This window comes from Marmota marmota, unplaced genomic scaffold, assembly GCF_001458135.2.
Source record: "Marmota marmota marmota unplaced genomic scaffold, marMar, whole genome shotgun sequence".
In the NCBI taxonomy this organism is placed as follows: domain Eukaryota; kingdom Metazoa; phylum Chordata; class Mammalia; order Rodentia; family Sciuridae; genus Marmota; species Marmota marmota.
Window position 1 is genome coordinate 5,114,555 of NW_026000229.1, and position 26,885 is coordinate 5,141,439.

Below are 26,885 nucleotides of genomic sequence, written 5' to 3' on the forward strand. Positions count from 1 at the left end.
ACACTTTCTCTCTCTCTCTTTCTCTCTCTTAACCACCCTTGTCCCTCTCCTGACCTATGGGGGCCTCTTCTTCCCTCCCTGCAGACTCCCCTTTATTAAATTCTGCACACAAGATTGGCCTTACTATCAAAGACAATCAAAGTCAATGGCCCCCAGGAGGATCCCTAGATCCCGAAATTCTCAGATATCTGTTTAACTTCTGCGAGCTCTCGAAAAAGTGGAAGGAGTTCCCCTATGTTGAGGCTTTTTCTCTTCTTCATTCTCACCCTGGCCTATCTGGCAGATGAACACCCTCCCTACCGACCTCCCCTGTCCGTTCCGTCTAGCCCCTCAGGTGCTCCCCCTGACTCGGCCGACACCTTTAGTTCCCCCCAAACTAGGTCCCGCCCCTAGTCCCACAAACCATGGCCCCTTTAAGAGAGGTTGCTGGACCTGAGGGCATTATCCGGGTACATGTCCCATTCTCTATGAATGACCTCATGCTCATTGACCACAGAAGGGAGTTTCAGTGGGTCCTCCAGGCTTATAGCCTCACTTATGTGTTATTGGCTAATACTCTCCTTCTTGAGGAACGTACCAGAGTCTGGGAACTTGCCAGAGCCCATGAGGATGAAACTCACCGAGTTAATCCCAATCACCCTCCAGGGCCACTTGCTGCCCCAGATGAAACTCCCGACTGGGATTATAATACACAAGCTGGCATACAGAGTAGGGACCGATTCTCCGCATGCATTATTGCTGGGCTCAAAAAAGCGGCACGTAAGGCCGTCAATTTCCAAAAATTACAAGAGACCCCATTGGAATTTCTGGATTGGCTTACAAAAGCCCTTCAGCACTAACCTAGATCCCGAAACCCCAGATGGCCGTCAGGTCCTTATGACATATTTCCTCTTGCAGAGCTACCCTGACATCTGGGCCAAACTAAAAAAGCTCGAACATGGCCCTGCCACCCCCCAGACTGAGAAATTTCAGATGCTCGCCCAGGCCCTGCACGGTGCTTCCTCGGGTCGCCGCCCATCACCGAAACCTCTCCCCCCCACCCCCACCCCCCGTGCCTGCTTCAAGTGTGGCAAGGAGGGACATTGGGCCAGGGCATGCCCCACACCACGCACTCTGCGTACTCCATGCCCTAAATGTCAACAACAAGGTCACTGGGGCTCTGACTGTCCTAGATCCCATAGTAGGCCTATGGCCAGGGAACCCTCTGACCTTCTGGGCATGGCAATCGATTAACGGTGCCTTGGGTCCTTGTCCCCGGCCATAACGATCAATAAACAGGAACCCAGGGTGCGGATTCAGGTGGATGGACGCAAGGTTGACTTTCTCCTTGACACCAGGGCTACCTTCTCAGTCCTGACAGAATTCTGGGGGCAAACAGTGCCGTCCACCTCTCCTATTGTCAGGGTAATAGGAGGAAAGACCATCTATCCAAGAAAGACTCCCCTATTACTCTGTTCCATAGACAACTTCCCATTCTCTCAGACGTTCCTAGTTATGCCCCAATGTCCAGTTCCTTTGCTCGGCTGAGATATTCTCTCTAAATTCAATACAACAATCAATATACAGGTTCCTGGCATCAGTCAGGCCCCAGAATCTGCCTGTTCATCTTTTCTGGCCCTTTTGGCAGAAGACTAGCCATTCTGCTCCTCTTGTGAGGCTGACATGAAATACCATACTAACCTGGTTGACCCGATTGTATGGGATACCCACACCCCCTCCACTGTTTCCTGCCCACCAGTTAACATTCATCTCAAAGATCCTAACACCTTCCCAAATCAGGCTCCTGTCAACAAAAGCTCTTCTGGGCCTACAACCTATTATTCAGGTCCTTCTTAGCAAGGGGTACCTCCGTCCTGCTCATTCCCCTTACAATACTCCCATACTAGTGGTAAAAAAGCCCAATGGGTCCTACCTACAACTCATCAACACCTCCGTTAGGCCCATACATCCTTTGGTTCCCAACCCATACACTCTGCTGTCTCAGATTCCCCACACTGCCACCCACTTCTCCATCATAGATTTAAAGGATATCTTTTTGCCTTTAACCTGGACTGTCCTTCCTCGGGGATTTCGAGATAGTTGACACCTCTTTGGACAAATCCTGGCCTCCGACCTCCAATCTTTTCACCCCCAGTGCCCCGAATCCACCCTCTTGCAATATGTTGATTATCGTCCGGCAAATCTCTTTGCCCACCTGCGGGGAGGAAAGCACCCCACCACAGCCTTTAAGGCTACGGTGGCCCTCAGGGACTCCTTCCTTGGGCAGATTCGAAAGTCCTAGTCCTCTCACCTTAAGACTTGGCCACTAGAGAGACACTTACCCTCCCCTTCTTCTCCCCTCTTTCCGGCCCTGGGAGTATCCGGCCTCTCCAGGAGGGGTCCCGAAAAGCCTTGGCCAAGGTCTCCCACGGCTCTGGCTCCGTCCAGGACAAGAGCTTCAACTGTCAGGATTCAGTGATGACCAATCTCTGCAGCTCAAACCTGCCACTTAGGCACTCCTGATTTTTTTGCTCTAGCGGGGACGCCCCTTTTGCCAATAAACCAGTTTCCTCCTTCTCTGCATCCTCTTCCCTCCTCCTTACGTGGGTAATGTGTCTTCTCTGCCAGTCGACTCTCCCCTACAATGCCTCTTGGATCAAATATAGCACCCAGGCCTGGCCCACTTATCCCTTAGACAACCAAAGCAGATGGCCCCTTTTTGGGTCCCTGGATCCCTCCATTCTAAGGGATCTCTTCCAGGCTTTCTTCTTGCTCCGATCCAATCCTGCTCTCTGTACCCCTTGCAAACCTCTACAAATTCTTTTAGCCTGTCCAAAGGGCGCTCAACAGATGACACAGTTCTCCTACTTAATTTCTTGGCCTTAAAGGGATATCAGGCCTCTCCACAAAAGGCTCAAATAGCATGTATCTAGGGTTCTCTATCTCTCAAGGGAAAAAGGCCATTACAGTAGACAGAAAATAGCTTATTGTGTCTATACCTACACCAAAAACTAAAGATGACTCGCCTTCTTGGGTTTGGCTGGGTACTTCAGGGCCTGGATTACTTTTGAATTTCTCCCTCCTCGCCAGGCCGCTATATAATCTAGCCAAGGGCCCCCAAGATGAACCCCTACCCTCAGCGGTAGGGAAGCCCTTTACAAAAAGACCCTCCTCTGGGCACCCGCACTGCATCTCCCTGACCTCTCCCAACCCTTCACCCTCTATGTACATGAAAAACAGGGACAAAGTCTGGGCGTTCTGGGTCAGGAATATGGCCCCACATTTGCACTAGTGGTCTACTTATCCAAACAGTTCGACCCCACCATCAGGGGCTGGCCCCCATGCCTCAGAGCCCTAGCAGCAGCCCATGACCTCCAGAAAGAAGCACACAAGCTTACCTTTGGCTCCCCACTAACCATCTCATCTCCTCACCATCTAAAGGATTTCCTCACTTACAAGGGACTACAGTCACTTCCTCCTTCCAGGGTTCTAAACCCTGCCTCCCTCCTCCCATCTTCTCCCTCACAAGATCCCGTCCACAAATGCCTAGAGGTATTAGAGACGATTTTACCCTGCCCTGCCACCATTTCTGAGGGACCCCTGCCCTCTTCAGACCTCGTCTGGTTCTCAGATGGTAGCTCCTTTATACACGAAGGGGTTAAAGTGGCAGGATATGCTGTCGTTTCCCTCTCATCCATCATAGAGGCAAAACCTCTCCCACCCAATACCACCAACCAACAAGCTGAACTCATAGCTGCCACAAGGGCATGTGAGCTAGTGGAGGAAAAAACCCTCTGCCTATATACAGATTGCAAATACGTCTTCCATATCCTGATCTCCCACGCAGCCATTTGGAAAAAAAGGGGGGCTACCACCAGAGGGATGGCAGTCATTAATTCCACACTTATTTCTGGTCTACTACGAGCCTCCAGGCTGCCTTCCCAACTGGGAATAATCCATTGCAAGACTCACCAAACTGACTCCTTCCTTACTACTAGGGGGAATCCCAAGGCCTATCAAGCGGCTCGATCAGCCGCCCTATAGAGCTTTACCTCCTCTCTGCTACTCTTCATTACCACTGGGGATCGGCCCAAAGATCCCCAACAGCTCTTCCAGTTTCTTCACTCTCTATTCCATTCTAGTCCACAGAGTCTCACTAACTTTCCTTCACTCCTTTTTCACCCTTTCCCCATGCGATAAGACCCTCCTACAACAGATCACTTCTGCTTGTCAGATCTGCCAGAGAACCAATACCAATACTCCATTAAAACCTAAACCTTTCCCTTCTCATCAGGCCCACGGTCATACCCCAGCTGCAGACTGGCAGATTGATTTCACCAACATGCCCCCAGTAAAAAACAAGCCTTTCCCACTTCTAACAAGCAGGCCTCCATGGTAGTTGACTCACATAATCCCCGTTTTGGGATGCCCACTTCTATCCAATCAGACAATGGCCCAGAATTCACCTCACAGGTAACTCAGGGACTGGCTCACATGCTATCACTCCCTTGGCATTTCCATTGCCCTTACCGCCCCCAGGGTTCTGGAAAGGTTGAAAGGACCAATCGGTCCCTTAAAGAGACCCTCACCAAGCTCACCAAGCTCACTGGGTAAAGGTGCTCCCCTTGCTCTCCCCTTGCTTTATTGCACATTAGAAGGCTTCTTTGGCAAGGCTCTAATCTCTCACCTTATGAAGTCATGTATGGCCATCCCCTCGTTCCTCCCGGATTGCCTACAGAACCCCTACCCATCTCCTAAACCTATGCCCTGCCCCTCCTCTTCCATCTACGCTCTGAACTCTGGCGCTATCAAGACTGGCTCCTTCCTGACCTCAGTCTCTTTCAAAACCCTACCTCCTTAACACCTGGTCAACCTGTTTACTATTGCCCACCAGGGAAAAGCCCCCTCTAAAACCAAAACGGGAGGGTCCTTCTCAGGTGACTATGTGCACTCCCTTGGCGGCCAAACTCAAGCTATCTAATAACCAACTTACCCCGTGGATTCACATTGCCAGGCTTAAGCCTGGCACTCCTACACCTTCATCAGAAGAGCCAACGATTGTCACCTGTCATTAAGTACTCTTGTCATCCCCCCCCACAAGATCTCCTCAAGCTCTGCCTCTCCCGTGTCTCTGTTCTTAGCCCAATTTCTGTAATGGGTTCTGCTAATGCTCCCCCTCATTTCTGGCCCCTCTTGGGTCCTCTCTTTGCCCTACATTAAAGGCAAGTGACCCTAAGGGCCCCCTCCAGCCAGACCCCCTTCTTTTCCTTACAGACCCCCTACTTGCTTGGATCTAGCCGGTAGTGGGACCGTTGTGTGTTGTCCTTCTGACAAACCACTTAGGTGTCCAGAGCATGGTGACCCCTGAATAAGGGTGATCATAAGAGAGCACTTTACCAGTTGCCTTTTGGGCCTAAGGAGGAACATGTGTGTTTTGTTTACCCTCCTAGTTTTGTAAGAATTTCAAGTATCAGTATTTAAAGTTGAGGTGTTTCACATAAAACCTGGAGAGATCTGACTGCTCTCAAAGGGAAATATGGTAACAATGGGCCACCGTCCTCCCTTGGCCGCCTTCAAGAAAAGCAAAAAGCAAGCTGGTACACCCAGTTAGGAGAAAATTTGAAGAGCAGCCTTAATAGAGAGGGGAGGGAGCTAGATTGTACTAGGAATGAAGAGTGGAATTGAGGGTGTTAGGTGCAGGACAGGATGGTCTTCAGGTCATGCCAAACAAAGTTAGCTGCAGGATGACCTGTCTTCTCAAACCCTCTGTCTGGTTCTTTATCACCTATTTGCTTCAAGCCCAAATGCCCAAGTCCCCACTCAAGGCTGAGCACTTAACCCTCCCTTGTGCCAACAAGGCAGCTTGCAGACCCAGAGACCCCATTAGATTTGGGCTCTAAAAACTCCCTGTGCCTGTTCCTTCCGTTTATCATAAAGTTCATTCAGATTCAGGAGGGTAAAATTTTGAATCAAGCTTTTAACCAGCTTCTCCTCAGGAATTACCAACTCCTGGCTACTGATGATACTCCAGTCGAGACCTATGCCGAATGGGGACTGACATCATCATGGATCTGTGGTGGCAAGGAACCTTCGTTGATATGGTCTTCTCTGCCCTCCTGTGGGGGCTTCTTACTTCTCTCCTCTCTTTTTCCCACACCAACCCATCTCAGCAGGAAGCAGCCAGAATGAGTCGATGCCCACTCTCATTTAATAACAAAGAGGGGGGAATGTTGGGAGTCGCCCCCGGCTCCAAAAACTAACTTCCCCATCCCCCAAAAAGAGCCGTCCAATGATGAGCCCTGCTGGCTCACATGATCCTGCCATCCAATGGTGAGCCCTGCTGGCTCACATGATCCTTACCCACCAATCAGAAAGCACCCCAGCCAACTGTCAAAACGTTCAACCATTAACCTGTCATAACTGTCAAACTGTCCTAGGCTCTATAAATATGCAGAGCTGTTCCTCAATAGACAGGCATTTTCTCCGACGGCAAGTCTTGATCATTCTTTCAAGTAACCTATTCCCCAGTATCCTGTGGTTATTTTATTGTGAAACTTTCTCTGTCAGTGACACCCCAAAAGCATATGTGTCATTTTCAAAGAACAGTGGCCTCTATGGTGAACCAGTTTTTTCTAGAATAAATATAAAATACCACTTTATAGTATAAAGTTAATTAATTTTGTTACTGAAGGCAGAAAAGAGGCCAAGATCTCAAAAACATTAAAATAGAATGTATTCTCTACAGTAAAAAGGGGTTCAAGGCACAATATTAATAAGAAGCTAGTCACAATTTGTTCTGCCAAGAGAAAGCAGAAGACTATTAACATAATTCTTGTATTTAATAGTGCTGGTATGGCATGATATTAATAGCAAGCACACAGAAGAGCTCTTCCTATCACATTTGTGTGTTCTGGTATTTTTCTTTATGGTTAGACAGCACCATTAATGCAGAGTGTGGATTGTTTTTGACCTATGTGTGGTGCAAAGGAGGGAAGTGAGCCTGACAGCATTTTATTTTTGTCACCAAGAACTCCATGTTATTGAAGAAGAGAATTAAATTTTAGTTAGCATAATTTTGTAACCTCTGATAGAGATTGGAAAAGTATAGTGAGAACAATGCTCATAGAGTGCCAGTGCTGTGGGCTGCAGGGAGGGTGTTGCTATGCAGGTGAGTGGCTTGGTTGGAAGGCCATCCCACTCACCCTCATTCAGAGAACAGTTGGTGGGGAACAGTGGGCCTTCTAACCCTGATTCAGTGTTGAGGGAGATAATAAGCTGATCAAATTATAGGCACCAAGTGTGTTTTCCAGCCTGTCTGTGATGAAGTAGGCTCAGTGTGTGCAACTACTTTTCCACATTAAGATTTCCTGCCTCTCAAGGGAGAAGTGCACACAGGAGTTCTAAACCCATGAGATTTCAGAGAAATTCCTGCACGACACTGATGGCACCATTAAAACCAACTTTTTCTGATTTCAGATGTCTTCAAATAGCATTGCTCACTGATAGTTCTATCTTGAGTAGCCAGAACTGATCACTCTGGGAAGAAAACAAGATGATTTTTAGTTTTCAGGATAAAATATCAATGTGACAAGATAATCTTTTTGAAATATCAATGCCTTTTTTTTTTGTTGTTGTTCCTGATATTTCTTTTACCTTTGGCCCTTCTCAGTACCTGCTCAAGCTAGGTATTCTGTGCCCTTGCTTCAGGGAAGGGACATGCTGTGACAGCAGAAAGAGGTGAGAAGAAGTTCATTTTTGTCTTTTTGAGTTTTAAAAGCCTGGGATGTAGTGGGGAACAGAAGAAACTTGGCCCAGACTGCATAACATAAGGACAGAGCTTTTACTTGATAGAAGAAAAATAATTCCCTGCACTAGTGTAGGGGCAGAGGAAAAGTCAGGAAGATATAGGAGTGACAGAGTGAGCACAGTGGTAGAATGCTTGCCTCGGCACTTAACACTACATGTAAGGCACTAGGTTCGATCCTCAGCACCACATAAAACACACACTAATTAATTAATTAATTAAAGGTATTGTGTCCAACTACAACTAAAAATTGAAAAAAAATCTCTTTATTAATCTTTGTTCATATACTATGCAAACTTCCACAATTTTCTTCTGTTATAGTTAAAGCTTCGTCCTGGGATTTCATAAACTGACTTCCAGACCACTCGTGTATAATCGAATCAAGCCTTTATTGAAGCACACCAGTGGCGGCTGACCAGAACATAAAGCTATTCCCCTGATCAGCCCCAAACAATTGCAAGGGCACTCCTATAAGACTGAAAACCACAAAAGGGATGTTCTGGGGTCTAGCCAATGCAAGCAAGCCAGGTTACAGAAGCTGGAGAGTGCAGTCAAGCGGTGGGAAGCCTAACCAGTCACAGTTAGCCCAGTCACCCCAGTTACAGAAACAGAGCCATGTTACCCTAGTTACAGAAACAATACCCCATTAGGTAGCTCCGTGTTCTTAAAGGTTTCTATAGCAAAAGGAAAAGAACATCTTGCCCCAGTCCTGACCCTTCTACTTGGCATGGTGGTTTTACAGGATGAAGTCATAAAATAAAATGGAGTCACATTTGCTTCTACTATCACACTTCAGGCATATATAATTTAGTGATTATATATAGATTTATATATAAAGATTTTATTCATTGTTTTACAAATAGTATTATACTCTCTTCTGTGCCTTTTTCCTTTCAACTAGTACTCCATGAAAATCTCTAAACTTTTAAGCTTTTATTTGATGCTATTTGTTACAAACTTCTTTTGTAGTTGTTAAAAGTTGAGATGCCATTTTCCTGGGTGAAAGTATCTTTTTTAATTAAATTTTTTTTTCTGTATACATTGCTGGGGATTGAACCCAGAGCCTTATGCTTGCTATGTAAGTGCTCTACCACTGAGCTATACACCTAACCTCTAAAAAATATTCTTAATTGTAGTAAAAAACATAAGTTTGTCATTGCAACCTTTTTTTTTCTTTCCCCCCAAGAGACACTATCTTTCTAGGCTGGCTCCAAACTCCTGGATGCAAGTGATTCTCTTCCTTCAGCCTCCTGAGTAGCTGACCCTACAGGTGTGCACCACCACACCTGGCAACCATTTCTAAGTGTGCATTTGGATCATGTTCAATATACTCATATTGCTGTGTATCAGATCTCCAGAAATTTTTTATCTTGTAAAATGGAAGCCCTATACCCATAGAATAAGTAACTCTTCATTTTCCCATCCCAAGTTCATGGGCCACATTCTACTTTCTTTCTATCAAGCTTGACTACTTTAGATACCTCACATAAGTGGAATCATACAGTGTTTGTCTTTTGTGATCAACTTGTTTCACTTGGCATAATGTCCTTGAGGTTCACCCATGTTATAGCATGTATCAAAATTTCTTTCCTTTTAAAGGCTGAATTATATTCCATTGTATATGTATATACCATATTTTATCTGCCACTTTTCAGTGAATAGACATTTAGGTTGCTCACACCTCTTGGCGGTGTTTCTAGGTTTTTGTCACAATGTTGATTGCAGTAAACATTCTATACATTTGTCCTTATATTCTTTTATTGCTCTGAGGGTCAGATATGGAGTTACTGGATAAAGGGAGTATATATTTACATTTTATAAAGTTTGCAAGATTAAAATATTGAACAATTACTTTTCAAAAATATAGTAGTATCCTGGGACAGTGGCACACACCTGTAATCCCAGTGACTTGGGAGGTTGAGGCATGAGAATTGCACCAAGACCAGCCTCAGCAATTTAGTGAGACCCTGTCTCCAAATAAAATACCAGGAAAATAAAAAGTCAGCAGCAATTTGTATTTGTACCTTTGGTGTTTGAAAGCAACAGAATTTGTCTTTATCTAATCCTTTGGACCATTGTTATTAAGGGGGTTGTCAAAACCTTTCTCTAAGAAAAGCATGCCTCTCTCTGGGGAGGGGGCATGTCTATGATCAAGAAAATAAATGTTTCTCTGTATCTTTACACATAAAAAGCCCCTAATTTCATTTTATATGACTCAAGAAGCCTATTGAATAAGGGGAAAGAGACTAATCTGCATTGCCATTACAGTTCTGTGACTACCTGGCATTTACCCTAAAAAGGTGGGATCAGTTGATATAGGCCTTGTCGACAAACCTGACTTCAGCTATATGGTTTGGGGCAATTAACCACCTCTTAGAACTTCATTCTCTTCACTTATAAAGGGTGTGCGTGTGTTAGCTATTGATATTTTTCAAGTGTGTAGTTGACATTTTTATTACATACCATATTTTATTAAAAGCATTGATCAAAAAAGGTATTTTAAGTAAAACAAAAAATTATCAAAAATAGATGATTCCTGGGAAAGGTATAAACACTTAAGAGTAAGGAAAATAAATGCAGTGGCATTGCATATTAGGTTTATTTATATTATCAATACAGGAAAACTGGGCTGGAGTTGTGGCTTAATGGTAGAGTACTTGCTTAGCACATGTGAGGCACTGGGTTCAATCCTCAGCACCTCATAAAAAAATAAAAGGTATTGTGTTCATCTACAACTAAAAAAAAAGAAGAAATGAACTTTTTAAAAATACAGGAAAACTTATGAATTAACTATGTTCAACTAAAGTTTTTCAAATTTTAAATGTTATCTGTACTCTTACATTTTCTGATTTATTCCTGAATTGTACATCTGCTTCTCAGTCATAAAGACCTTTCCTTATTCCTTTTAACAGCTTTATTGCATATAATCCACGTTATATAATTCACCAATTTAAAGTTAAATGTTTTTAGCATAGTCAAAGAGATGTATAGCTATCACAATGAGCTTTTTAGAACATTTTCATTATCTCCTCCAAAACCATTCCCTCCTCAACACTATGCAGTCATTATTTGTCTTTTTTCAGTAGTGGGGATTGAACCCAGGGTTTCATGCAATGGTGGGTAGGTGCTCTACCACTGAGTTACATCCCCAGCTATCCCCACTCCTTTTTGTTTTGTTTTGTTTTGTTTTTGTGACAGGGTCTCAGTTCAGACACAGCCTCAAACTTGTGATCTTCCTGCCTCAGCTTCCTGAGTCACTAGGATTACTGGTTTATGCCATCGTACCTGGTTACTTAGCTCTTTTTAAAAATTCTTCGTTGCTAGGGATGGAACCCAAAGCTTTTTTGAATGTGGTAGGCAAATGCTCTACCACTGAGCTATAACCCCAACCCTTTAAAATTTTATTTTAAGGCTGGGCACGGTGGCACATGCCTGTAATCCTCAGTGAAGTTGAGACAGGAGGATCACAAGTTCAAAGCCAGCCTCAGCAACATCGAGGCATTAAGCAACTCAGTGAGACCCTGTTTCTAATAAAAATACAAAATTGGGCTGGGGATGTGGCTCAGTGGTTGAGTGCCCCTGAATTCAATCTCCGGTACCAAAAAAAAAAATTATTTTAAAACAGGGTCTTGCTAAATTGTCCAGGCTTCTTTAAACTTGCCATCCTCTTGCCTCAGTCTTCTGAGTAATTGGGATTACAAGTGTGCCCTACCACACCTGGCACTAATCTACTTTTTGTAACTATAGACTTGTCTATACTGGACATTTCATATAAATGGAATCATGCAATATGTTGTCTGTTTTGACTGGCTTATTTCACCTAGTGTTTTCAAGATTTATCCATGTTCTATTATGTATCAGTAATCCATTCCTTTTTATGTCCAAATATTCCATTATATGGATATACCACATTTTTTTTCTACCCATTTTTCATTTGATGGACATTTGAGTTGTTTTCAGCTTTTAGCTAGTATGAGTAATGTTGTGAACATGCATATACAGGTATTTATGTGAACATCTGTTTTCATTTGAAATTGCTGAGTTTTTGGTAAATCGATACTTAGCCTTTTGAAAAACTGCCAGACTGCTTTCCATAGCGATTATACCATGAGAGTCCAAATTTCTTTACATCCTCTCCAGCATTTATTTATTATATCTTTTTTGATTATTGATATTCTATTGTGTATGAATCTCACTGTTTGCATTTTCCTGATAGCTAAAGGGGTTGAACATTTTTTCATGTGTTTATTGCCATTGTTATTTGAAGAAATGTCTTGTCAAACCTTTTGCCCATTTTAAAGTTCAGTTTTGATCTTTGAGTTATTGATTGACTTATTGAGTCTTTTATCATTGATTTATAATCGTTTTTTATTTTAAATATAGACCCCTTACCAGATATACAATTTGCAAGTATTTCCTCCAGGTTTCCTTTTTTTCAAAATCAAGTATTTTCAAGTCAAAGAAGGGAAGGAAAACTAAAATGCATTAAGTAACCAGTGTGACCAGATTTATACTTAGCTATAGTGATGTCAAAATGTAGAAATGTTCCTGAATTTCAGGACATTGCTATCTTTGGAGATACGAGATTCATATAATAAAAAAATAGTACATAGCAAATCATACACAATAGTATATAATGTGGTCAAACATTGTGTGAAAAGTAAATTCTAAGTAACCCAGGTCGATAGTCACTGATTTGATGTATGTATTTTGAGTAGTATAAGCAAATGTTAATTATTCACAACAACTTTTTAAAAAGTATTTTCAGTTTGTTTGTGTCACTCTTTCCTGCTGGACTGCAAATGTGGATGCTGTTTTGTTTATCAGTGTGTTCCCAGCACCTGATACCAGGCGCATGTCCAATAAACAATGAATGAGTGAGCAAAGATCCATGTGGGATAAAGCTCTCAGGGGATAAGGCACTAATTATGCTTTTCTAGAAAGCTGACTCAAGATGGAAGATATTAGGGTGACAAGAGCAAGAGGCTGATGGGAGCCTTGGATGTCCTTCAGAATTCTGCAGTTAATAAGCTCTGTAGCATTGGTGTTTCTGGTCATATCCCATTTGTGAAATGAGGGGAATACATTGTATTGTCTCCTTTTTAACATTCCAAGCAGCATAAACTTAAAACATTTAGAACCAACTAAAAAAGCATAACCACTAAGTAGAATTGAGTTCACCATCGAGGTTGTGCTAAAAAATACTACTGGCATTTGTGCCTGCCATTTCTGTAAAGTGTGCTAAGAAAATGATATTTCTAGTATTGGACGTATTACAGAGGTATTTACCAAGCAGTATCTTGAACGTTGGGCAGAATGCTGGGATTGAATTATTTTATGTATACGCTACCTAATCTATCTTTCAAACACAATTTGAGACAACAATTCAAACTAGTTTGTCCCCTCCACCCCAAGGCAAAAATGGTTCTTAGATGCAATTGAAAGACATTCTATTTATTTTTATCATTTAAACAACCTTAAATTTTTGGCATTTCAGAGATGATAAATCTTTAAAATAGGATTAAAAGAGGAAAAATGGTTCAGTAATGTTCTTTTAACTTAAAGCTCTAAAATCAACAGCTGTTAAATATTTAGATGACTCTCCAGTGTACAGTATTCTAATTTAATCTAAATGGCAAATGCTGTGCTGCATTCCCTCATAAGGAGACATTTATGGGAGGGGTGACACAAACTGTGGGATTTATAGATGAAATCTTGCACTGCTCAGGGAAGCAGGACATAAATCCTTGAGGCTGCTATATTAATGAAATAATAGGCAGTGAAGGAGAATTAGGAAATGGATTTCTTTCAGTTAGTGTCACCAGATAACTTTTTAATAGCTTTGTACAGAAATCATGGTCTACCATAATAAAAAGAGAATTCTGTCAGAGTGCTAGTTTTCTTTCAAATGCTTTCTTTTACATTGGAGAAGGATCATCTCTGATAGCTACTATAATTCCTGTGTTTGTATACTTGATGATAAATAAACCAGTGACTTTTTTTAAGTTTTCAATGGACCTTTATTTTATTTATTTATATGCAGTGCTGAGAATCAAACCCAGTGCCTCACACATGCTAAGCAAGTGCTCTACCACTGAGCCACAATCCCAGCCGCACCAGTGACTTTTTTGATTGAACCCAGGGGTGCTTTACCCCTGACCACATCCCCAACCCTTTTTAAAATATTTTATTTGGAGACAGGGTATCACTGAGTTGCTTAGGGCCTTGTTAAATTGCTGAGGCTGGCTTTAAACTCAAAATCTTCCTCCCTCAGCCTCCTGAGTCATTGGGATTACAGGCATGGCCACTGTGTCTGGCCCAGTGACATTTTTGTTTGAAGTAAATGTTTTTCCTATTAGCTCCTAAAGTGATTTTATACAAAAGTGTAGCAAATATATGACAAATATAAATAATTCATTCAATATTCATATATAAAATTATGCCACTAACATATTTATTTTAAATTTACACTTGATAAAAAGACTTTGCTTCAGTGTATTTGTTTTCTAGGTGTGGAATTTTATTCTCAGCAATCTCTGTAGCTCTGACAATAGAAAAGCTTTTATTATGTAGATTTTGTTTTGTTTTGCTTTTTGTTTTTGTGGTGCTGTTGACTGAACCTAGGGCCTTCTGCTTGCTAGTCAAGAGTTCTACCACCGAGCTATATCCCCTTTACTTAGTATTTAGAGTTTAAATTATGCTGTATTTGTACTGTTTCTTAAAGAACTCAGCATATTTCCATAGGTAATCTGATTTAACTTAAGAATTATATCTGAGCCAGAATGACCCTTATTTGATCACAAGTGTTTGTATTAATATTCCATTTAAAATCTGCATTCATAATAGTTGAATCTTTAATAATATTTAATTTCTTAAAATACAAATAACTTCTAAAAATTTGTTATACACAGGATTATCTGAACCATCCTCTGTTGCAAGACATGAAGACAGTTTGTTTAAGGATTTATTTCAAGACTATGAAAGATGGGTTCGTCCTGTGGAATACCTGAATGACAAAATAAAAATCAAGTTTGGCCTTGCAATATCTCAATTAGTGGATGTGGTAGGTGTGCATATTATTACATATTCCTTATCACACCAATTTCATGAGAGTCTGTTGTGTGCCTTTCCTCAAGGAACTCCTCAGGAAAAAATAATTACTGTGCCACAGACATAATGTGTTTATATGGTTTTGTATAATTTGGAAATTGTTTTATCTCATTTGGCAATGATAATAAGTTTGTCTTTCACAAATGCAAAGATACTGAAACATTTTATATTAAAGTTTCTCTTTAAATGTGTTAAACATAGATCAAAAAATTTAAGAGGAACAAACAGTTTTAGAATTATATATTCTTAGGTCCAAAAAGTATCTCAACAGGACATTGTCTCAGTATCACACTACAACATTACAGAGACTTTTCCATGTGACATTCACAAGGGAGAATAAGTTTCCTTGATAACTTTCACTGTCCAAGAGATCCTTCCTATTTAAACTAAAAATTCACACTAATTTTTAAGGTAGTTTCTTCTTGTCCTGGTCATGCTAATCATTATTTCCCTGCTATGTTCCTAGAATAGGTCAACATGTGTGTGTGTATATGTATATCCATATATATATATATATATATATATATATATATATGTATTTTTTTCACATATGTATTTTTTAAAATAATATTTATAGATGTGTCATTATTTTCTGATTAGAGAAGTAATGCATGATTTCTGTAGAGTTGGTTTCTTTTTCTTTTTCTTTTGTTTTTGGTACTGGAACTTGAACCTAGAGGCACTTTACCACTCAACTACATCCTCAGCCCTTTCTATTTTTTATTTTGAGAAAAGATCTTACTAAGTTGCCGAGACTTATCTTCAACTTGTGTTCCTCTGCCTCAGCCTCCCCAGTTGCTGGGATTACAGACATATATCACTGCACACAGTTTATAGAGAATTTTTAAAGTGCAAAAGATACAAATGAAATATATTCTAATTCTACCACCCAGAGATGACTAATGTTAACCTGTTAGGTTGTTTTAGACAGTTTTATTTATTTATTTTTTTTTGTGTGTGTGTATGATACAATTAGAATATTTTTAGATACGATTTTGATTGCTGACTTTTTCCCTACTATAATGGCTACATGAGATTCCTTTTTAAAAATCCATTCTCCTATTGTTAGCAGATTATTGTTCAGTTTTCTTATTGTAAATAACAATGATGATGTTTGTACACAAATATCTGAATTTCTCCTTTTCTTAAGAAAGGCAGTTAGTCAGGGGTTGGAGGTGTAGCTCAGTGGTACAGTGTTTGTTCATCAAGGCCCTGGGTTTGATTCCTAGCATGATGATATATGTCACCTAGTTGCTTCCAGAGAAATCAGTGAATACATATGACCCTTTGCTAGATGGTATGGGGAGATATTAAATAAAGATAGGAAAGTAGGAAGTAAGATAAAGTGGGGCTTGCTCTCAAAGATCTTTCTTTCTGGTTGAGGCCATTGTAGAGTCACTTCAGAATACTGAAGTACTAAATCATGATGGCATGAATAGCTGGGACTTCAGATCTATCATGATGATTGAGATTATCAAAGAAGGCAGGATAGAGGAGGTGCCAGTTGAGCTGGCCTTATAGTCAGCTGACATGGAAGAGAGTAAAAATACTTTAATAAGAAGGAACAATGGGGCTGGGATTGTGGCTCAGCGATAGAGCGCTCGCCTAGCACGGGGGGGGGGGGGGACCCGGGTTTGATTCTCAGCAGCCACAGTTAAAATAAATAAATAAAGGCTTTGTGTTGTGTCCATCTACAAAAAAGATATTCTCTCTCTCTCTCTAAAAAAAAAAATAAAGGAACAATGGGCTGGGGTTGTGACTCAGTGGCTCAGTGGTAGAGCATTTGCCTATCATGTATGAGGCAATGGGTTTGATTCTCAGCACCACAAATAAATAAAATAAAGGTCCATCAACAACTAAAAATATTTTTAAAAAGAAGGAACAGTATAATCATAGCTTTGTCAGTGATACTGAGCCTTTTTGTGGAGCTGTTTAGATCAGATTAATGTTGGGAGCCCTGCTACATAGGAAAATGGTGTGACTGAATGGCTGAGCAGGTGAGGAGTGATCCCTGCATACCACCTTGCCTTTGTTTCTGCCATTTCTTCTGCTTGATGATTTTTTCCTTCTGGCATGAGGCATTTATTCCTCAAGGTCAATGCACTGTCAGACCCTTTGTGAAATTTTCCCAGACTCCAAGACAGTCTGGTCCTCTGGTAGTCTCCTGCCCTTTGATATAGTGCCCACTCCACCACTGGTGCTTGTGTGCTCTGCAGAGCAGGGCTAGCTTTATTCCTGTGTCCAACCCCGAGTCTGGCACATGGTAAATGCTGAATGGGTGAGAGATCCAACAGGCACTAGATATGGCAAAAGCAGTTCTCTAGAAGATCAGTGAGTAACATACATGGTTTTGAAGAAACTTGAGAGACAAGTTAGGTCACATAGAGGGGATAATAGAACTTGACCACTGAATGTGGAAGGAGGTATCACTTTTTTTTTTTGTACCAGGGATTAAACCTAGGGCGGTTGACCACTGAGACAGGTCCCCAGCCCTTTTTTGTATTTTATTTAGAAACAGGGTCTCGACGAGTTGCTGAGGCTGGCTTTAAACTCTCGATCCTCCTGCCTCAGCCTCCTGAGCCACTAGGATTACAGGCATGTGCCGCCTTGCCAGGCCAGGTGGCACATTTTGAACCCTAGGTGCCTAGAGTGGAAGAGGAACAGAAACCTGAAAGATTGCTATGGGAGTATGGCAGAGGGGATGATGACTTTGTGATCTGAGGTGTTCATTCCAAAGAAAATGTTCACTAGCCCTGGGGAAGTCAAGAACAGCTCTGAGGTGAAAGAGAGACTAAGGATATCAATTTGGAATTGCGGGCTGTGGATGAGTGTTGAAACTTTGGTTAGTTTTTAAAGCTAGTGAAGAAAAGTAGGAACCTGATCCTTGAGGAACATTTGTAGAAAGTGGTAAAATTAACCACAGCAGTGCATGGCTATAATTCCAGCAACACGGGATGCTGAGGGAGGATAATTACAAGTTAAAGGCCAGCCTGAACAGCTTAGCAAGACCTTGTCTCAAAATAAAAAAAAATATAAAGGACTGGGGATGTGGCTCAATGGTAGAGCACCCCTTTTAAATCTTCAGTACTGTAAGAAGGAAAAAAAGAATAAAGTTAGTCCAGTAGAGAAGTTGGAATGTCAGTGACTACAAGAGGGTCTGGAGTCATAGAAGATGAGGGTGACTGGTCCTGGGGTTGAAAACAGAAAGTTCATTGAATTGCTTCTAAGTGCTTTTATGATCCTTTCATCATTGGGGTCTCTCAATTCTATAATCATGCTGGTAGCTCTCCCTTGAACTTTCTGTAGATTTCTACCTTATTTCCTACATGTTATCCTGCTCTTTATGTATTTATTTTTTATTTATTTATTTTTCAGTACCAGAGGTTGAACCCAGGGGTGCCTAACCACTGAGCTCCATCCCCGGCCCTTTTTAGTTTTCTATTTTGAGACAGGTTCTCCCAAAGTTGCTGAGGCTGGCTTTCACTTGGGATCCTCCTGCTTCAACCTCTTAGAGTCGCTGGGATTACAGGCGTGTGCCACTGTGCCTGCTTGTTTTTAAAAATATCTCCATGTTTATTTGTTTTAATATTATATTTTTATGATCAGGTTAAAAAACTATTACCACTTAAACTTCTGATGTGCTTACGTGTAGTTTAATCTTCTCCACTTATTTTGTGTTTTCCTCCTGGGTATTGTCCACACTTGTCCTCACTCAGTTTCATTTTGTTGCATCCTCCCTCTGCAGAGCACATTATAGATGCTCAGGAGATACCTGCAGCCACATTAAATTAGGATGCATCCCCTGTGGTAATGGGTTAGCTGCCTCATCTTTGAGGCTAGTTGCAAATTTATGGATTATTATTTTAAAAAATTTTAGTTATATATGGACACATTTATTTATTTTTATATTGTGCTGAAGATTGAACGTAGTGCCCCACACATGCTAGGGCCACTGAGCTACAACCTCAACTCCTTATGAATTATTTTTTAATCTGCATTATGGGTAGTTGAAAATACCAAGGTTTGATTGGGTTCTAATCAGAGAGCAAAATATGTGCTCACATTTCTAGAAAAAGGGTTCATTCATCACTTTTAAAGATGACCTACTGCCCTATAGCATCATAAGAATTATATTTACCAGAACTTTCCTAAATATAAATACCTCTGTTTAGAACTTTTGTGGAACAGGCATATTCTCATACTGGGATTAGCAGTTATTCTGGATGGTGTGTGACTTTGGGGTGGGCAGTAGAGCTGGTGGGATAAGGTTTAGATTTAGGAGATTCAAATTTTAGAATTGGTTCTATCACTGACTAGTGTGATTTTAGGTAAGTCACTTCACTGGGCCAGTTTCTATACCTGGAGTATGAAGGAAGGAATTACAGTAGATGAGGTCTCTAGGTCCTCTCCAGCTCTTTCTGTTGTTGTGTTCTGTTGCTTTTGGATGGTGCTGAGGATTGAACTCAGGGCCTTGTGTATGCCAGTCTACCACTGAGCTACATCCCTACCCCTGAACTCTTGTGTTTTAATTAAAGAAAATTGCTCTTGGGAACTACATCTTAAGATGGATGGCTATGCTGATTCCTAGCAATCATTCCTCCTATGTGTGGATGTCACACAGCTGCTTTTGTCCCTAGGGATGTGCTTCCTTCAAGTCTCCTCCTGCTGTTGGGATAGAATAGGGAAAGGGTAACCTTCAGCTACCTGAGCTATTTACACTGTATTCTCTCCCCAGCTGCCTCTCTTCGCTGTGGCTCTCTTTGCTTAGCCTCATATCCTATACATAGTGTACTTGTGGTTGTTGATTATGGTGAATTTGGCTTGTTCATTTGACTCCATGAAATTTCAGTAAAACTTGGTAGGAGAAAATATCACTTTAATTAGGCCTTGAAAATTTGGGGAAGGGCTGGCACAGCAAAGATTTGACAGCTGGAGGAATAAGTGACAAGTCTTAAGGACCCCAGGTTCTCTAGAAAAGTAAGACCTAAAGGCTTTGTGAAATGCTTAGACATCCGTATTTTTTTTTACATAGCAGACCCACAGGGAAGTTCAAATTCTTGCCCACAAGGAATAGTCCCTTGACAATGTACAGAAATGCCATGTCTCACTAATCCTAAGATGCATGCTTTTCCATATTTTGCCATCTCTGAACTAGAGTATATCTTATAATTAATGACAGCTTGCAATTCATTGATAGCTTCTCTTCCTTTTGGTGCTAAGCAAATAGAATAATGCTATGTATCTTAGATTCTGTCTTAAATTTGAGGAAATTATAGTAGTTGTTACCATGAATGTTAAATCTAAAAATGCCCAACGGTATGCTTTAAGGTAGTTTATCTGAAGTACAGAGTATGTTGAAAGGAATAATGTGAAATTAGGCTGGAAAAGAATACAAATTTTCTAGAGAACCAGAGTGATAAGCAGAATGTCAATTCTATATGGAGGATATTTGTATAAAAACATAACGCTTCTTATTTTATTTAAAGAATTGCTTCTATAATTGCAATAATCTTATTTAAATTTTTATTCATAGGATGAGAAAAATCAGTTAATGACAACAAATGTCTGGTTGAAACAGGTATGTATAACATTCAAATGGGCGTCCAGCTAGAAGCTGGCACCACCAATTACCACAGGGCTTACAGCACAAAGGGACATGAATATGTGGTCTTGGTGAATTGGCCGAATACAGAAAAATGACAGTAGATGAATTCTTATGTTGAATCAGTTAATATTTTTCAAGTTAAATACTTGTTAATTAGTTAATATTTTTCAAGTGCCTTCTATGTGTCAGGCTCTGTGCTGGGCACTGGGGAAACTTTAGTGAACAAAACAAACTCCAAAATCCTTGCCTTCATGGAATTTCATTCTAGTGGGAGGAAAAGGAACAAGTACCTTAGAAGCTGATGAGCTTGGAGAACACATTGGGAAAGAGGTTAGGGAATGTTAAGGACTATACTAATAAGCAGAATGTTCAGAGAAAATGTCACCTGGAAGGCAAAGTTTGAACAAAGACTTGGAGGAGAAGAAGAAAGCCCTGTGGGTGCCTGGGGAGGAACATTCCAGGTGGAGGGACCAGTAAGTGCAAAGGCCCTGAGGCTGGGATGTGTCTCACTTAAAGGAGTAGCAAGGCCAATGTGGCTAGAAATGAGTGAGACATGGTGAGGGGTAAGTAATAGGAGACTAATGGAATAGTGGCTCATAGCGCACTGCAAGGATGTTGGCTTTAACTCTGAGATGGGAGTGGACAAGAATGTAATACGTTATTTTTACATAGAGTGCCTTTTATATGAAGGTCCCCATTTTACTGGGCTACCATACGTATGCCCTCAATAGTTTGATGAGTGCTTCCCTTTTGTTTATTCCACCATTCCTAATTCTTATGCCTATTACCAACATCCCTAACCTGAAACTCCTAAAAAGCAGATGTGCCTTTCTTGGCATGTGACTCTTACCTTGATATGATCACAGAAGTGTTACTACATGGAGGCTGATATGGTGTTTAAATATGCGGAATGTGTAATAAATCCAAATCCCCTTTGCACAGACCAGTCCAGCCAAATTGAGTAACGATACAGTTGGGAAAAGAGAATGTTTCCTCTGAACCTTGGGGGCCCATGGCTTCAAGTCCTGGGCATGGTCAGTTGGTGGGAGAAGAGGTGCTGCATGGAGCCATGAGTGCATCAGCTTTGGTTGTCTCCTGTGTCTCATGAGGACCATGAGCCCTGAGTCCATAGCCAGAGCCACTACCTAGAAGTTGGGCTTCAGTGCCCACATCAAAGAGATGGAGTTGAGTTTTCTGTATTGGGGGCAAAGATGATTTCATGTCTAAAATTTCAGGACTTGACAAAGAGTATAATTTTCACTATTTTGACTATTATTTGGTTTGGAATTGAGGCAGATTTCTTCATTTTAAAGGAATGGACAGATGTAAAATTAAGATGGAACCCTGATGACTATGGTGGAATAAAAGTTATACGTGTTCCTTCAGACTCCCTCTGGACCCCAGACATTGTTTTGTTTGATAAGTAAGTTGTATTCTAAATGCCATTTTATATTTTTGAAAGAAAACGTGTATTACTATCAGGCAGCAGTCATTTGTTCCCCTTTGAAAATCGTTCAGCTATATATGACTAGATTTTATGTTCCTTTGTTTCTTAAACCTACTAAGAGGTTCTGTGACTCCTCCTTTTTTTCTTGTGTGTACTATTTTTTATCATAAAAGTGTTCTCTGATTTCTGAAATTTGAAAAAGGTTTGGGAAGTACAGGAAGGTGTAAGGAATGGGGGAAATTAGACATAACCACAGTTATTGGCTTACACATATGGTGAACTTCCATGTGTCTGGAATGTGCTAGTAAATGCCTTATGTGCTTTATGTAATTTGATTCTCACAATAACCTCATGCATTGGATATGAGTATATACATTTTAAGATAAGAAAATGGAGGCCTAGGGTAGTTACACCTTATTTAAGATCACATAGCTCTCACGTAGTCGGGTAGGGCTTCACACCAAAGCAGTGTGACATTCCTATTTATCCTCCACATATTTGGCAGATTTCCAGATTTTGGGGTCTGTTTTTTAGTTGTGGTCACATATTATGTTCAAAAGCATCCTTCTAATTTTGTTTAAATACTGTATTGTCATTTTCCTGTGATAAGGAATATTGGGTTAATTATTAACCCATCTTTATAGGCATCCTGCCTAGGTATATTTGGAGGATTTTTTTAATTGGGGGGAGAGGAAAATTTGGGGTACCAGTTTCATTTCTTATTCTAGGACCACTCTGGGGAAAATCAGGAAATTTGTGCTCATTCTAAAGTACTTTGTCTTATTTGCAAAAAGGCATTTGACACAATGCTGTATAAAAATAATCTTTTGAAACTTTTGACCTCCCTTTTTTCTTTCCACATATTTTTTTATTGGTGCACCTCCATGTTTCTTGATAGAGAAGGGTAAACAAGCTTGAGGTAAGGTGCTACAACTTTCTTTAATTACTCTCAGTAATTAAAGACTTTTTTATACCACACATAGATATATTACAGAGTACTGTATAAAAGATACACGAATCTGAAGATAAACACAATTTTGAAACAAATCATGTGTTGGGTTACAGCTTCTTACTAGGCTTCTTCAGCATAGGAGTTTACTTGTGGGAGAGCCCAACAAGCACTGCTGTCTTCCAGGGCTGTGCCCAGGGGGAGCGTTCTTTTCCTGGTACCGTGGAAAATGTCCAGTGTTTGTGGTGGAGAAGAAAGAACTCCATGTGGGGAGTCTAGGAATGTGAATTCAGGTTCTGGCTCTGTGCATGTCCTGTGTATAAATAGCCTGATTTTATTTTGTGTGTAAAGTGAGGTTCTTTCAACCGCTAAAATTGCAAAATGAAAAGTATGGATTTTTCAGTCCTGGAAAACATGTAGAAGTTGTTCAGTTCCAGTAAGGTCAGATGTTTAAGGAAGATCTCTAGAGCAGCGTCCCCTATGTACAGCAGGTATATATGAAGGGTAGTAATTTTAAAATATTTCATGCTGTCAGTTATAGGCTTTCTTTTATTTTTGGCTTATACAGTGCATGATTGAGTTGTATTTTCTGTTTTGTTACTGAACATGTTTGTATTTTAGTGCAGATGGACGTTTTGAAGGGGCCAGTACAAAAACAGTTGTCAGGTACAATGGCACTGTCACCTGGACACAGCCAGCAAACTACAAAAGTTCCTGTACTATTGATGTCACATTTTTCCCATTTGATCTCCAAAACTGTTCCATGAAATTTGGCTCTTGGACGTACGATGGATCTCAGGTTGATATAATCCTAGAGGACCAAGATGTAGACAAGACAGATTTTTTTGATAATGGAGAATGGGAAATTGTGAGTGCAGCGGGGAGCAAAGGAAACAGAACTGACAGCTGCTGCTGGTACCCCTACATCACTTACTCCTTTGTAATTAAGCGACTGCCTCTCTTTTATACCTTGTTCCTTATTATACCCTGTATTGGGCTCTCATTTCTGACAGTAGTTGTCTTCTATCTTCCTTCAAATGAAGGTGAAAAGATTAGTCTGTGCACTTCGGTCCTTGTCTCTCTGACTGTCTTCCTTCTGGTTATTGAAGAGATCATACCCTCCTCTTCTAAAGTAATACCTCTGATTGGAGAGTACCTGGTGTTCACCATGATTTTTGTGACCCTATCAATTATGGTGACTGTCTTCGCCATTAACATTCACCATCGCTCTTCCTCAACACACAACGCTATGGCACCCTGGGTCCGCAAGATATTTCTTCACAAGCTTCCCAAACTGCTTTGCATGAGAAGTCACGTAGACAGGTACTTCACTCAAAGAAAGGAAACCGAGAGTGGTAGTGAACCAAAATCTTCAAGAAACACGTTGGAAGCTGCACTTGATTCTATTCGCTACATTACAAGACATGTCATGAAGGAGAATGATGTCCGTGAGGTCTGTGACATGTGTTTATGAATGCAGTTCTGCTTGGATTCTAAGAGGGGACTGTAATGATTCAGCATGACCATTAAGGCTAAGCATAGACTGAGGGATACATTGCTATTTTTTTAAAAAAAATCTTATGGTCTGGGGGTGTAGCTCAGCAGTAGAGTGCTTGCCTACTGCTGTGCAAGACCCTGGGTTTAATCCCCATAATGCCCAGTATGGAAAAAAACAACAACAAAGAAACAATTAAGGGGCTGGGATTGTAGCTCAGCATTAGTGCACTTCCCTCCCAAGTGTAAGGCATTGGGTTGGTTTCTCAGTACCGCATATAAATAAATAAAATAAAGGCCTATCAACAACTAAAAAAAAAAATCCTAAAAAAAAATATTAAAACCCGTTTCCATTAAACCCTGGCAAAATGGGGCATCTCTACATCTCTGGGGCAACTATACTTCTCTCCATTTCTCCCAGCAGCATCTTGGGTAACTTAAAAGAAATTTTATTGGTATGCATTCAAAGGAATAGTAATCTTGACATTAATTAAGATACCGTCTTAGTTTTATCTTCAGTAACTTTGCTTCTGAATTCAGTGATAATCAGCAGGCACAACTGCATTATAATTTATCAAAACTTTTATTTTTAAAAGAAGGAGCCTAATGTAGGCTCTTTAAAAATACAGTCAAGATATTTTCCTAGAAAAAAATTTTTTGTGGTTCATTAATAAGAAATTTTAATAAAATTAAAAGGAGTAAGGTGTTCTTGTGTATTAGTTATTATAGTTCAAAGTGTTCATATGAAACTTAGTAATAGTGCTTAATAATATGCTTAATTTGCTTAAGACTTTATTATAGAAAACAAGTTTCACTTGTTGTTATTTAAGGTTAATTAACATTTAAAATATAAGAGCTGAACATATATACATTTTACCAATGTGGTAATATTGAACTGGGTTTTTTTCCCAAAATGTTTGAAATTTTCAATTGTGTCAGTCTTTCTTCATTTCTATTGTGTAATGTTTTTAAAGCTATGACTATAACGATACTTTCATAATTGAATTAACTTTACATGGTCCCATAAAAATTATATAAATTTTAATTTCTAAAGCTTTTGTTTTTAATGGAAAGTTTTCTAGCAGGTGTAGGTAGGAAATGGAACAAATCTAATAAATAACAGCCAGCACCAGAGTGCACACCTACAAATCCCAGCTTCTCAAGAGGCTGAGACAGAAGGATCATAAGTCAAGGCCAGCCTCAGCAACTTGGTGAGGCGCTGTCACAAAGTAAAAAATAATGGGGCTGGAGCTGTGGCTCAGCGATAGAATGCTCACCTAGCACATGTGAGGTGCTGGGTTCGATCCTTATCACCACATAAAAATAAGTAAATAAAATAAAGATATTATGTCCAACTACAACTAAAAAAACATTTTTAAAAAAAGGGCTAGGGATATGGCTTAGTGGTATATGAGGATATGGCTTGGGGGCAGGGGTGGGGTGTAATCCCTAGTATGGGGATTGGGAGTGAGAGGAAAAAAAAACTTCCTCCCAAAAGGGATATATCACACACAATTCTAGTAAACTTTTTTTGTTTTGTGTTTTGAAACAGAGTCTTGCCATGTTGCCAAGCTGGCCTCAAACTTTTGGGCTTAAGAGATCCACCTGCTTCAGCCTCCCTGGTAGTTGGGACTGGAAGCACATGCCATTGCACCTGGCTTACTTATAATGAACTTTTTTTTTTTTTGTACCAGGGGTTGAACCCAGGGACACTGAACCATGTCCCCAGCCTTTTAAAAATATTTTATTTAGAGACAGGGTCTCTCTGAGTTGCTGAGGGCCTGCTAAGTTGCTGAGGCTGGCTTTGAATTTGCAATCCTCCTGCCTCAGCCTCCCGAGCCACTGGGATTACAGGCATGCTCCACTGTGCCTGGCACTTATAATGACTTTTAATGCTTGTGGATTTGTAAAGTTTCTATTTGATGGTAGTATAATTAAATTAGTTTATAAGGTCTGAAGCTACCAATGAATGGAGTCTTGAAAAGTGGATTTATTTTAGATAATGATTTAGACTGAGATGGAATTTAATAAATGTCTACAAAGAATTGTGCAAAAACAGTAAGGGTTATAAACTAGGACCAGGAAATAAGTTTTATTTCCAAGACAAAACTTAGAAGCAGAGAAGTAGTGGTGTGTTTAGAATCCTCTGAATTCTAAACTATCCCACAAGTTGGGGGCATTGTTTCTGTAAGGACCCTGTGCTTCACAGAGGCTAAGGGAGAGGGAAACCCTGCCCCTCACCCCACCCCACCCCCAAGGAAATGGCATGTTAGGAAAGGGAGCTTCTAGTGCTCAGTGGCTGGCTCAGCTGGCCCTTCCCTCCAGGTGACTCCTAAAGGGTGTCCCTGAAGCTGGATCCAGAGCCAGTGGTTCCATCCTCATGAGTTTAGATAAAAATAGTCCCTAGGAAATCCAAAAGTCAATAAAGTAGTACAAAAGTAGTATAAAAATGTACTGCTGGTGGTCGGGGGAGAAGATTATAGCTTTCTAATGTGGA

General features: G+C 40.6%; 1 protein-coding gene across 3 annotated transcripts in view; it reads left to right on the forward strand.

Annotated features, from left to right (window-relative positions):
• The window catches only part of Chrna5 (cholinergic receptor nicotinic alpha 5 subunit), a 42,257-nt gene that overhangs the window by 12,368 nt on the left and 3,004 nt on the right, over nt 1-26,885 (forward strand). For 2 of the 3 annotated variants that reach the window (XM_048793015.1, XM_048793017.1), the window contains exons 2-5: nt 14,695-14,846; nt 20,427-20,471; nt 21,812-21,921; nt 23,516-24,347. In XM_048793015.1, the coding sequence (XP_048648972.1) occupies nt 14,695-14,846; nt 20,427-20,471; nt 21,812-21,921; nt 23,516-24,347 (1,139 nt within the window). Of the gene's footprint in view, nt 1-7,648; nt 7,717-14,694; nt 14,847-20,426; nt 20,472-21,811; nt 21,922-23,515; nt 24,348-26,885 lie in introns of all 3 variants that reach the window. The other variant, XM_048793016.1, reaches the window with a different exon arrangement.